We start from the raw sequence: 12,092 nt of genomic DNA, 5'->3' as shown, positions 1-12,092 counted from the left end.
GAGCTTAAGCCACCGTGTATAACTATTAATAACAACAATCACGATAGTAATATAACAGTATATATTAATAGCAACTTTCTCATTGGAATAGTGAAACATGCAAAGCTTGATCATAAATTGATGTCAGTGGTCGGACTAAAAATGCAGTCTACGTGTCTATATGCGCGATGAAACGATCGGACGGGCAGGAACGGTTGGCAAAAACCAAGTGTTACTCTTTGGCCATAAATAACAAACTGTATTTTTATTGATACTATAATACAGAGATCATATAAGTCTCTCATCGATGTAATATCTTACCCATGCGAAAAGGTTTGGAAACTAATTACATCGCAGAACATTTGAATTCCGTACTACCTTTTCAATTAGACTTGCAAGGAATTGTCTTAACGAATACGTTATAAGAAGAAATGGCACGCTTCTTCGCAGATATACCAATATTGTCAGTAACAATCCTACTCCCCGAAATCTAAAGATCTATCTCTAAGTAAATGGATCGAAGCGGTATTCCTGTCAACGACAGACTACACGTTTAAATACTTTACGATACATCGAATACTTTACTAGAATCACAATGATAATCACATCTGCAGGAAAATTACCTCGGACGTCGGACTTATATCTATTATCAATTCGTCGACGTTATTCCGTAATGTACTGAGAAAAATGCTTCGGTTATGGCAGTGACGGCAATTCTAGGACATCAACCTTATAACTGTTAGATCATAAATCGAATACAAGTAATTGCTAACAGTAGTTTTCTTTTCGTGTCAAATTGTAAAAAGAGATGCAAATATGGACGATAGTATAATTTCCTTAGTCTGCTAACAGGTAAACTGTAAAGTGTAAAAAACGATTCTTCGTTGATGTAATGGCATATAGCAAATATCAGTTTCGAATACATGAGATGTGAATAATAGTGGAATGGCAAAACCGTGCGCATAAAAAAAGATCTATAATACCGTGTATATAGCGGTATTTATATCGCTACACAATCACAACGATACTTGATTTAACGTTTCGGAGTTTCAACAGGGCAAATTACGCGTATATATAATTTATAATTCAGTCGTCATATGAGATGTTAAGGCTTGAACGCGAGTGGCGTTGCAACTTTTGCATAAAATGTGATCGTCTAAAGGATAGCAACCGTGTCCCTCCGAATCCGATGACAGGACTAATCCGCAATCTTCGCACTTGTAACATTGTATGTGGAAACTGCGATCTAGTGCTACAACTCGTATGGTCTCGTCTTGGCCTGGTTCGGGCATTATAGGCAATTTACAGACGCAGCATCGTGGAGCGAATTTTCTGTGGACGAAAAAAAGTGTGAAATTAATTATCAAGATCGAAATATAATTAAAAAAAAAGCAAAGAATGAACATAAACTCACTTGTGGAAACATTGAATACAGTGTATTTGATTCGTAGCATCTACGGTAAACGGTATACCATCCAGGCTCTGTCCACAGACAACGCATGTGAAGCACGAAGGATGATATGGTTTGCCGGTCGCTCTTAATATTCGGTCGAGTATCGGTCTGGTGCAAACGCAGCATTTTTCTAAAGTATTAAGATAATCTTCTTCGCAGTAAGGCTTGCCTTCGAGTGAGTAGAAGGGTTTCCCTTGTAGATTAACTTTGCATACGAAGCAACAGAAGCAATTTATATGAAAGACTTTATCCATCGCCGAGCATCCAGTTCCTTCTCCTTCGACTTTACGCCCACATTGCGCACAAATGCCATATATATCGCTGTCTTCGTTATTATCTTCCATTCCTTGAACTAATAGATCTGTGAGGACGTCGACCTGTAGATAAAATCAATCGTTTAATAGTCATCGTAATAAGGTATAATTTATAAATTTTTAATATAATTTTTATTTAATAATTATTTCAAATATAATAACTGAATTAAATTAGTATTAATTCAACATTTATAGCTCACTAAACTGAAGGATTTGAAACCCACTTCTTTAACGGGAGACACTTTGCCTTGTGGTTGAGTAGACGCAGCCGATCCATAGCCAGAATACATGGAATAATTGCACGATAATTGCGACGGTGGTCTAGGATTAATCGGCTCGTATATGGATTCGTATGTCGAACTGGACTGAGAACTTGGGCCATAAATATCGGCGGGATAGTTGCCCGATGGAAAATCAGTCTGGTAAGTTGCGCGTCGCAGTTCGCTGTAACTTGACGAGACGGGACTCGGTGGAGGAGGCAATTCATCAGGCGGCGGTGGAAACGAATTTCCAGGAACGCAGGCGACGTATTCCGACGGCTCCGGTGGTGGTGGCAGATCATCTATAAATCAAAAGGTCAGAAAACAAAATTTCATTACGATCAAATATTTTATTATAAAAAATTTAAGAGCGAGATCTGCACAAGATTAATTTTTTAATATTAACCGATTCGTAATTTAACAATCTTTAAGCGTTTAGATTTTATTCTAAATTTCTGTAAAGATTTCAACCCCAAGTTATTAATCAGTTTATAATTATGCGACTTGAAATTCATTCGCAGTCCAATGTAAAGACATTGTTAAAGAATTTAACAAATTTTTTACCGGCTCCGTGCACCGCGGGAACGTTGCAATACGTGTTTTCCGTTTTGGGGTTCCACTGAATGTTGCTGTATATTATTTCTTTGTCCATCTCGTACGGATATTCGTAAGTCGAGACCACCGTAGGCACCGGCGGCTCTACGTTGCTATATACCGCATTTCTGGTTGCTCTATTCGCGCGATCGTCCGCCACAGGTACCTGAGGTGCCGGCATGTTCCCAATATTGGAATAATAGTTTTTCTCGTCGTATCTGTATTTCGGCTCGAACTTCTCGTCCGGTTGGCGTGCATATAGGGCATCGTTGTTCTGATAAATCTTTGACGTTTCCTTGCTGCCGTTTGCAGGTACCATTTGCGAAAAGTCGTTCTTTATGTCCAGCGGGACGTACGGCGAAGGTGCGTTCATATACAAGTTCGAGCTTTTATCACTCGACGCCGTGTTGTTGAGTACTGTGCTGTACGATGGCACGGGTGGACTCTTTAAAGTATAACTTTGTGGAATCTATAACAAATCACATCGTAGTTAGAGTATATTCATAAATAAATTTTATTCGAAGGATTAAATGTAAGAGCCAGATAATCCCGTTTTAGTATATTTCATAAAAAGTCAATAACAGTTAAAAAAAAATAGTTTCTTTATCTCTATTCTTCATTTTTATCAGCTAAAAAAAAAATGCACTCGTGATTTCTTCAGCTTTCTCACAGCGATGACAAAACACGATCACGTTTAATTTTGAACAAAAACGAGAGCCACCTGGTCTTTGCATTCGATCCTTCGGTCAAGCATACGTAGAATACATCTCGTTTACCGTTGTTGCATCCACATCCAGGGATGCATGCAAACGGGGAAATACTGCGTTAGCATTTATTAACAGACAGGTAGACGAGATGTTAAGAACTGAGGAATTCACCTGAGGTTGAGATTTCTTCGGCTTCGGCGGCACCGCGGGCCCGACCTTCTTGCCGGGCTTGACGGCGCCCTTGGCAGCTTCATCGCCGATCTGCAGACTCGCGATCTGCTGTTCCAGATTGCCCACGTTCGACATCCTTCTGCGAGAAAGCGACAGGTTAAGTTAGACCACGGAGCCCGCCCTGCCTGGCCTTCCCTTCGATCTTACCTGACACGAGGATCACTCGCCTGCTGGATTTTCGAGTCACGAGTCACGTTATCTCCGAGGGCGATAAGATTTCAAGCGGTGGCTCGGGCGGTCACCTGCGAACTCACGGATCGAACCCCACGGCTTTGACAGCGGTCGCGTAATGGCAACGACCCAGCGCTCGCCGCACTTTCTGCACTCGAGCGAGCGAGAGAGAAAGAGAGAAACAGCGAGCGTATACAGCAGCCCGCGTCTAACTTCAGAGGAAATCTCCAGCACGGGGAAGGCGTGACTGAAAGAGGAAAAAGTAGACATGTGACTCATAACGCGAAACGTCATCGAGTTGTCGTTATCACCTCGATTGCCGACTCACCTTTTATGCGTGGCGATGATGCGGCGTTAAAGCAGGCACTCGACCTATCATCATGGTCCACCCGGACGTAAGAGGGGTCCGCAATGATCTTCCCGTCGTCGTCGCTGCAAGAGGAAACTCGTCTTTCACGAGTGTAAAATCACGCGATTCTGTTATCGGCGATGGGACCGGATTAATCGCGTCTCGCGCGTTATCTTTACTTACCACACCCTCGCGACGGAGTACTGCAGGTTCCTCTCTTAGAGAAAGAGAGAAAGAGAGAGAGAGGGAATGTCAGTGAGTTGTCGGATTCTCCGAAATACTCTCACGAGGTACTCTTCCCGAACGCAAAGAAGAAAAAAAAAAGAAAGAAAGAAAAAAAGTACAGGTAATTATTACGAGGATTTGTTTCAATAGTTTAAGAAAAATTCTAAATAAAAAAAATAGAGTTTTTTGACTTTTTACATTAAATAGCCTTCATGCGACAAAAAATCGAACGTCGTTGTTATAATGTTTTTCTTTTTTTTTACGATTAATGCATTGAATTCTTTTAAGCTCCGTTGGTGTTTTCCTTGTTTCCGGGGTTACCCGGGATTTAAGCACGAGTGATTCAGTCTCAATTATCTCGGCGAGAACCTTTAGAATCCTCTCAGCGAAGTATTATCTTTTATTAACGTGTAGATGTTATTTGCCAGATTTAATTCCATTCTCAATATATTTATTTTCAGATTTCCAACTTATGTTTGACTATGTCGTCAATCTTGAGATTTCATCGGACGTGTTTAATTCGATTTTATCAAACGCTTTGACCCATTTGCAAAGTTAATCAAAATTAAAACAGACGTGTTAAAATTAACTCGACAAAAGCGTCACTTTGTGCCGCATAAATCTTAAATTCCTTCGCGCCACGTCCTTCGAGAAAACAGATAACTTCAGGATATTTAAAACTGATATTAAAAGCCAGCTTTTTTTTTTTTTTTTCTTAAATGTATCCTTCACCTATTTCTTTCATTCGATCGCCTCGCTTGCTGCTGCGCCAAATTGCAAAGCCAACGTATTGCGTAAGCGCCTTGCCTTAATTGCGGTCATTTGCATTTCTTATTTTATCTTCTTCCGGAAAACAACCGATTGAAAGCAACAGCATGTTGCGCATGATTATCACTTTATTATTGTTACGTCGCGCGCCGTTTTATACACTTGACAATCGAGTTCGACGTACATTGCAACTTCTTTGTATTTCCACAGACGAAAAAAAAAAAGGAAAGAAGAAAAAAGAAAAAAAAAGGATTAATATAAAACGTGCAGTCGCACATGTGTTTACGTGCCACGGTAGCGCTGTTAATTTTATCGCGATTAAAGTTAAGTTTGCCGTCGCTTTATCTTTAAAAAAAAACTCCACGCGCTTTCTCCTTCTCTTTCTCTTATCTGCTAAACCATTATCTTACTTAATTGTTATATTAACTCCGTCATATTCCTTTACGTCTTTCTGTCTAACGAGGTAATTATCTCCGTTAATTATCTGTACGATAACTTTATTTATCGCGGTCTTTTCTCTATGTGTTTCAGTTTTGGCGTCGAATAACGGGAGATAGACCGGAAAAATAGGTCTAGTCTTTGATATCTAATCGTGGGATGTTAAAATGTCGGTAGATATCAAGTTACGTGGCAATCATCAACTAGAGCATTATCTTCGCGTCGTACAGAATGCGGACCTTTTTTTTTCCGCCTTCTGTTGAACATGCAATACACCGAAACTGCACGCGTGTATCGCGATACGCGTGTAGGAAGACGTGTCATGGAATAACGCGGCGGAGGAAATAGATACGAAAGACCGAAGGCCGTACGCCCGACGCAATTTGGATGCCAATCGGCGGTAATAAACCTGGGGATCCCCTTACGATTAGGTCACGACTTCTTTCCGTATGCCAGAACACGTGAGTCTCACTTTTGGAACGTTCTCTCTTTTGTAATATTCATATCTTTCGCGCGCTCGGTGACATAACTAGGTGGGGCAGGATTCTTTCTCGTCGAAACGCTGCGAATGAAATAAACCGCCGCTGAAATTAATTGCTTAGTCGACATTTCGAGAATGACAGTACTTTCGGCTTCGATCAATCCTACGGTTTATTAAATCGAAAATTAATTAGGTGAAACTGGCGTTGGCGATCGGCTGCTTCGAAATATTGCCTCGCTACGTCTCGAGCATTCCCTTCCACGATACTCGGCTAAGTTCGCAGGGTCCGACCGAGTCGCTGCATTCAACAGCTGAGAGTGCCGAGACTGGCAAGCTGGCCAGTGACCGATGAACTAGTGGTGGAGGTGGTTTCTTGTGGTTCGCGTTTCACGATTGCAACACTTAAAGTATATCGATGACAATAGCACGGACGTGATCTTCAAGCCCGATCTCGTTGGCTCGCGCGTGTTTTCCTATCTCGAGGTGAATCGCAACTCCGTTTTTTTTCTATTCTTTTTTTTCTTCAGGGTTATCGGAACTCCCGAGACAGACACACAGCTCATCCCACGTTCCCACAGACTCGTTATTTAATTAATTTACTCCGTATTATTCCATCGTTTTATTCTCGCGTCGTAACAGGTGCTGTTAACAAAATAGACGCGCTACCGTTCCATTGCTCCATGTATGTTATCTTTGACGATGTTTTCTTTTTCTTCCTTCGTTTCTTTTCGAAGCAAAAATGCTATCTGGAATGGCTGATCAAGTAGAGATCAACTTTATAAGGATAGACGGATCGACTTCGGCCTACAGTTAATAAAGTGTATTTTCTTTCAGAGTGTTGCATTGATATACCATGCATAATAGCTACGATGTCAGATCGAGTGACGATACCACAGTCACGACCGTGCCACATCAGCGTATGCACGAGTCAGATGCTGGAAAACCTACCGAGAACACTTCTCTGTCCCCGAACAATCAAACCTACTTTGCTGATGAAAGAGTTCAAATACCAGAAACAGGACACGTAAGTCAGTCTTCATAGAGTGAGTAAAACAATAAATACGTGAGATAATAAAATGAAATGAGAAAATAGAATGAGGTAATGAGAACGTAAAATAGTGACAAGAAAAAAAAAATGTGTGTGTGTTTTTTTTTTTTCTAATCTTCAAGGTTGAGATAGTAAAAATATTTTCTCTGTTAATCATCAGTGAACTAGACATAAATGTTCTTGCTGTAATTATTTTAATAATTAACGTGGACTATATTTCTTTTGCGCAGACGGGGTTTAGTTTTAGAAAACTATGGGCTTTCACAGGGCCAGGTTTCTTGATGTCCATAGCTTATCTGGATCCTGGCAACATAGAATCGGATTTACAATCCGGAGTCGTGGCAAGATACAAGGTACATCTGTAGTCTAGAATAAAAATGAACTGTTACGATTGGTTTATTTCCTTATCATGCTTTCATTGCTCCTTTTTTTGATTAATGACATTATTTGTTAATGTTTTTATTTTCAGTTATTATGGGTTCTACTAAGCGCTACGGTCCTAGGTCTCGTTATGCAAAGACTCAGCGCGCGTCTTGGTGTAGTAACTGGTCTACATTTGGCGGAGATGTGTTACAGACAATATAAAAAAGTACCTAGATTTATTTTATGGATAATGATTGAAATAGCAATTATTGGTAGTGATATGCAAGAGGTAATAGGAACGGCTATTGCTCTTTATCTCTTATCTAGCCAAGTGTAAGTGCCCGATACGATTGCTAAATATTTATTTTTAACACGTACACAATCGTGTACAAAATATATATTTCTCCGAGTGTCTGAAACATTTTAAAATTATCTTAAATTATTTCTTTAATATTGGATACAGCTATAATCTCTATTTAAAAATCTGAAAATTAATCTAGCCAAATTCAATTTATGTAGGGAGTTAAAAGTATTTTGAATACAAACGAAAAATGGATAATAATTCGCGACATATGTATGTATGAGCGCTAATTGTTTCTTTTATGTTACAATTATTATTATATTAAATTGTATACTTTTTACTTTTTATATGTTTGTTAATTTTCTACGAATAATATCTTAATTTTTGTTCTTTTTTTATCATAAATTCTATGATTTTATAACTGCAACTAATGCATGTAAATGTACCATAGATAATCGAGAGATTCTAATAAAGAAAATTGTATTTCAGAATTCCTATATGGGCTGGCGTACTTATCACAGTGATCGACACATTCACGTTTTTATTCCTAGATAAATACGGGTTGAGAAAATTGGAATTTTTCTTTGGTTTTCTCATCATGATCATGGCAGTTACCTTTGGTTACGAGGTAAATTTATTAATTATTATTAATCTTAAAATATTTTAATTGTATTTCTTATATCTATGCTACAATATGTTTTATTGTTTCAGTATATCGTTTCCGCACCTTCTCAAATAGACGTAATAAGAGGTATGTTCGTTCCATGGTACCATGGAATGAATTACGATAATAAAGTACTGCTTCAAGCAGTAGGAATCGTCGGTGCGGTTATTATGCCACATAATTTGTACCTTCACAGTGCTTTAGTTAAGGTAAAAATAATTAATTCTATATGTATGATATATTATAATTATATTAATTTTTAAATACATGTAAAATATTTATTATTTTTTAGTCCAGAGACATTGATCGAAGACAACCCGCAAAAATTAAAGATGCTAACATGTATTATTTTATTGAGGCTTGCATTGCATTATTCGTTTCTTTTATAATTAACGTGTTTGTCGTAGCTGTATTTGCTCATGGGCTTTTTGACAAAACGAATAACGATGTTGTAAGTATAATTATACTAGTTATTAAAATCATTTGTAATTTTAAATAATTAAACTAATCTCCATTTTAATTTACAGCATAAAATTTGCGAAGCAAGTAATTATACTCTCGGTATAAATACTTTTGATGTAAGTACTCTTGCATTTTATTCTTTACCTAAACTAACATGAGGTGTTCTTTAATCAAACGTTGTCAAGTATTTCTTCCTTTAAATTTTAGAAAAATAATCAAACATTGGATGCTGATCTTTACAAAGCGGGAGTTTTTCTCGGTTGTTCTTTTGGCGCAATTGCGATGTACATATGGGCCATTGGTATTTTAGCCGCCGGACAGTCGTCAACAATGACGGGCACTTATGCCGGTCAATTCGCAATGGAAGGATTCTTGAATTTGCAGTGGGCACGATGGAAGCGAGTTCTTTTTACTCGAACAATCGCTATAGTCCCTACGTTTTTAGTAGCGTTCTTCGCTGACATGACCAATTTAAGCCAGATGAATGATATCTTAAACGCTATTATGAGCTTGCAATTACCATTCGCCACTTTACCCACGATTGCTTTCACAAGCAGTGCTCAAATAATGGGTGAATTTCGAAACGGAATGTAAGTTAGCCTCTTAATTTCTTAATTTTTAATACTTGTTACGTATTCCTTTTTTAAGTTTTGCACGTTCTCTGTTGTAGACTCAATAAGATCGTGTCGACTGCCTTATCGGTTCTTGTAATAGGAATAAATATATATTTCGTGATACAAACTGTTCAGGAAGATCTACCTCATAATTGGGCCATATATTTAGCAATGAGTATATACGCGATTTTTTATCTGGCGTTTTGCATTTACTTAGCTATCCACATGGCTGTAAGCATGGGCGCAACTTCTCTCGGTAACAACTGGGTACGTACATTTTTTACATTTAGAGATTTAATTAGAGATTTCGGCTCTTCAAGAAAAAGAGACAACCGCGATTCCAAGATCAATCGTCATTTTCAAACTCCCAAATCGTCGTCGTTATAAAACTTATTTTATATTTTTATTTAACAATTTTTTTATTATATACTAATTATGTTTTTTGTTTTAGTTTGTTACTAAATACATCGGTACGCCAGTAAGTACAACTCTCGGTATATCAAATCCTGCCGTATACGCCAGGTAAGAATTTTAACGACATATTATAATTATAATTTGTTCATAATTTTAATAATTTCGCCAAGTTTCATTAATCATGCGTCTATCAATGTGAAACATTTCTAATCAATATTTCAATTTACAAAATTAATTTTTGCATGTGTGCGTGTATTATGTGTACAATATTTTTTTTGTAATTAAGAATAATCTTGTATGTTATACAATTATATGGTGGTGATGGTTCTGTAGACGTGTCTTTGTGGTGTATGCTTTAGCAATTAATTGTACAATAAGAAATTTTCATGAAGAGTAAAATTAATTTTATATATGACTTTATACAAGTCAAATGCGTTTACGTATTTTAATCTAAGGATTAACCACGTCATTGCGAACGTGCGTCGTATTCCAAACGCGATCGCAACAGATTCATATGATATCTCACAATATGCTTTTAGTTGAAACTAGAAGTATTTACAGACAAATTTAAAAGATTACGAATTTAATAAAATGCAGTTTATAGACTGCCTATAATTATATTTATTTAAATTAATAATTAGGAAAAATAAAAGTAAATACGAGAATTAATGGAAAGTGCAAAGATTGTTTAAAATAAAATTTTTTGTGTTAAATTACAATAAACAGGTAATAATAAATAAATTGACTCAATATGCTTTCAACATTTCATTTGTAAAAAGATGACTAAACTTGTTATCTGCTAATAATAGAACGCGTTTAAATACTCACCCTGGCTTGGCTTGGTTTGCCAAGTTCTTCTTTTAACTGTAAGGTATTCTTATTGTGTTATTTGGGAGCTTTGTGTTTTATTAAAAAAAAAAATAATATGCATATGCTTAAATAAATTTTATTTTAATATCACGTATTAATATAATTTACTTTTACACTACGCTATATGAGGTCGTAAAATTAATTGTTTAAAATAACAACTATTTCTCTAAAGGGTTTTTGAGTAATTTATTATCATTAGTGTTGTGTATCAAATATATCTATATATGTATATATAAATGATTTTTAACCAAAGATAAGTATATATGTATATAAATTACAAAATGACGTAAGCTACTTTTGTGTATACGTGATACAGATAGAGTTCTCTTCATTCATAGTTTCCACAATACATCAGAAACATCGTTAAACGCTTAGTCGGAGTAATGCAATTGAATGTGCGATTCAGACAATATACAGCGTTTGTATTACATCGCAAGTACGTGAAAACAATGTCGCGTTGGAAAGGTGCTTATATCTCGTCTCGTGATGTGTCAGCATGGTGCCCCATGGTACGTGTACAATTTAAGAAAGAAAAAAATATTTTTTATAATAAACAGTGCTGCTTTTTATCTTAAAGTCTGCTTCGTTATTGTTATCGAGTGATATATTTTAGAACGTTGCTCTTATCGTACCGTTGACGTCAGTTTTCTTTGTTTCTTCATTCTACATTTCTTTGTTTCTTGTCTCTAAAAATAATGTACAATGAGTGATTAACCAAAACTATTTTCATTGCATGCACATTTTTAACAAACAAAAGTCTGAAAATCAATTCGAAAAACCAACTGATAAAATAATGAAGGTAAGAACATCAAAGTTCAGCCTGTCGCTATGATATGACAAAGATTCATTTAAATTTATAATGCGAGCTTAGTGTTTTTAAAATGTTAAATATATTGCAGAACAAATCCAGCGTTTACCATTCAAGAAATCGGTTTCACATCCATACCAGAATGGTAAGATCTTGCATAATATATGAGCATCAAATAAATAAATACTATGATGGACGTAGGAAGTTTTTAATTGTATAATTAATGAAAAGGCAATATTTTATGTTTAATACATTACATTGATAATCCACTAATTCATTAGAACTACGAATTTTAAATTTGTTTTTATATGTATATGATTTGTAAAATAATATAAATACCATTTGAAATGAATTAATAATTTATTACTTAGTTTACATAAAATAATAGCCACAATTTTTTCGATAGCACGCAAAAAAATTTTTCACAGATTACATATCACGCTATTATTTATAGTATCACAAAAATATTCATAATGAGATGCACACGTTATCTTTTCCCTTATTTATAAGTACTTTAAAGTAAGTTGGGACATACACTTAGTCGCAAAACAATGGACAATTTTAAAACAGGAACATAT

The 12,092-nt window shown here is 36.3% G+C and overlaps 2 protein-coding genes across 13 annotated transcripts; one reads left to right on the top strand and one right to left on the bottom strand.

Annotated features, from left to right (window-relative positions):
- Nucleotides 1-225: 225 nt before the first annotated feature.
- Zyx (lipoma-preferred partner zyxin) lies at nucleotides 226-4,155 on the bottom strand. 3 transcript variants are annotated; one of them, XM_070673022.1, is made up of 7 exons: nucleotides 4,038-4,155; nucleotides 3,686-3,956; nucleotides 3,479-3,617; nucleotides 2,571-3,069; nucleotides 1,971-2,308; nucleotides 1,394-1,809; nucleotides 226-1,311 (listed from the first exon to the last, which is right to left on the bottom strand). In XM_070673022.1, the coding sequence occupies exons 3-7, from the start codon at nucleotides 3,611-3,613 to the stop codon at nucleotides 1,059-1,061; spliced, it is 1,641 nt and encodes a 546-aa protein (XP_070529123.1). In that variant the 5' UTR covers nucleotides 3,614-3,617; nucleotides 3,686-3,956; nucleotides 4,038-4,155; the 3' UTR covers nucleotides 226-1,058. The 3 variants fall into 3 exon arrangements, with proteins under 3 accessions (XP_070529123.1, XP_070529125.1, XP_070529124.1); XM_070673024.1 differs by having other exon boundaries at nucleotides 2,571-3,045; XM_070673023.1 differs by having other exon boundaries at nucleotides 3,479-3,614.
- Nucleotides 4,156-4,288: 133 nt separating this feature from the next.
- On the top strand, nucleotides 4,289-11,873 carry Mvl (solute carrier family member malvolio). 10 transcript variants are annotated; one of them, XR_011547340.1, is made up of 14 exons: nucleotides 6,002-6,453; nucleotides 6,805-6,994; nucleotides 7,249-7,371; nucleotides 7,488-7,714; nucleotides 8,172-8,310; nucleotides 8,394-8,555; nucleotides 8,639-8,797; nucleotides 8,874-8,924; nucleotides 9,016-9,398; nucleotides 9,479-9,689; nucleotides 9,874-9,944; nucleotides 11,045-11,215; nucleotides 11,464-11,505; nucleotides 11,606-11,873. XR_011547340.1 is itself a non-coding variant. In XM_070673016.1 (13 exons), exons 3-13 carry the CDS (start codon nucleotides 6,824-6,826, stop codon nucleotides 11,661-11,663), a joined length of 1,755 nt encoding a protein of 584 aa, XP_070529117.1. In that variant the 5' UTR covers nucleotides 4,297-4,404; nucleotides 5,583-5,950; nucleotides 6,805-6,823; the 3' UTR covers nucleotides 11,664-11,873. The 10 variants fall into 10 exon arrangements, 8 of the variants coding, with proteins under 8 accessions (XP_070529120.1, XP_070529117.1, XP_070529115.1 ...); XM_070673016.1 differs by lacking the exons at nucleotides 6,002-6,453; nucleotides 11,045-11,215; nucleotides 11,464-11,505 and adding exons at nucleotides 4,297-4,404; nucleotides 5,583-5,950; XM_070673014.1 differs by lacking the exons at nucleotides 6,002-6,453; nucleotides 11,045-11,215; nucleotides 11,464-11,505 and adding exons at nucleotides 4,983-5,514; nucleotides 5,583-5,950.
- The last annotated feature ends 219 nt before the right edge of the window (nucleotides 11,874-12,092 follow it).

Source organism: Cardiocondyla obscurior, linkage group LG27 (genome assembly GCF_019399895.1).
Source record: "Cardiocondyla obscurior isolate alpha-2009 linkage group LG27, Cobs3.1, whole genome shotgun sequence".
Taxonomy (NCBI): Eukaryota; Metazoa; Arthropoda; class Insecta; order Hymenoptera; family Formicidae; genus Cardiocondyla; species Cardiocondyla obscurior.
This window is presented reverse-complemented; position numbering and strand designations above follow the sequence as displayed.

What these genes read in the sequence shown, in the direction of transcription:
- Mvl (XM_070673019.1), top strand. Translation starts at nt 6,824, where the DNA reads ATGCATAATAGCTACGATGTCAGATCGAGTGACGATACCACAGTCACG. An exon ending in AAATACCAGAAACAGGACAC is followed by an intron (nt 6,995 to 7,248) that starts GTAAGTCAGTCT and finishes TCTTTTGCGCAG; the next exon opens with ACGGGGTTTAGTTTTAGAAA. An exon ending in TCGGTATAAATACTTTTGAT is followed by an intron (nt 8,925 to 9,015) that starts GTAAGTACTCTT and finishes TTTAAATTTTAG; the next exon opens with AAAAATAATCAAACATTGGA.
- Zyx (XM_070673022.1), bottom strand. Translation starts at nt 3,613, where the DNA reads ATGTCGAACGTGGGCAATCTGGAACAGCAGATCGCGAGTCTGCAGATC. An exon ending in CGAAGAAATCTCAACCTCAG is followed by an intron (nt 3,070 to 3,478) that starts GTGAATTCCTCA and finishes GATTTGTTATAG; the next exon opens with ATTCCACAAAGTTATACTTT. An exon ending in TGTATTCAATGTTTCCACAA is followed by an intron (nt 1,312 to 1,393) that starts GTGAGTTTATGT and finishes TTTCGTCCACAG; the next exon opens with AAAATTCGCTCCACGATGCT.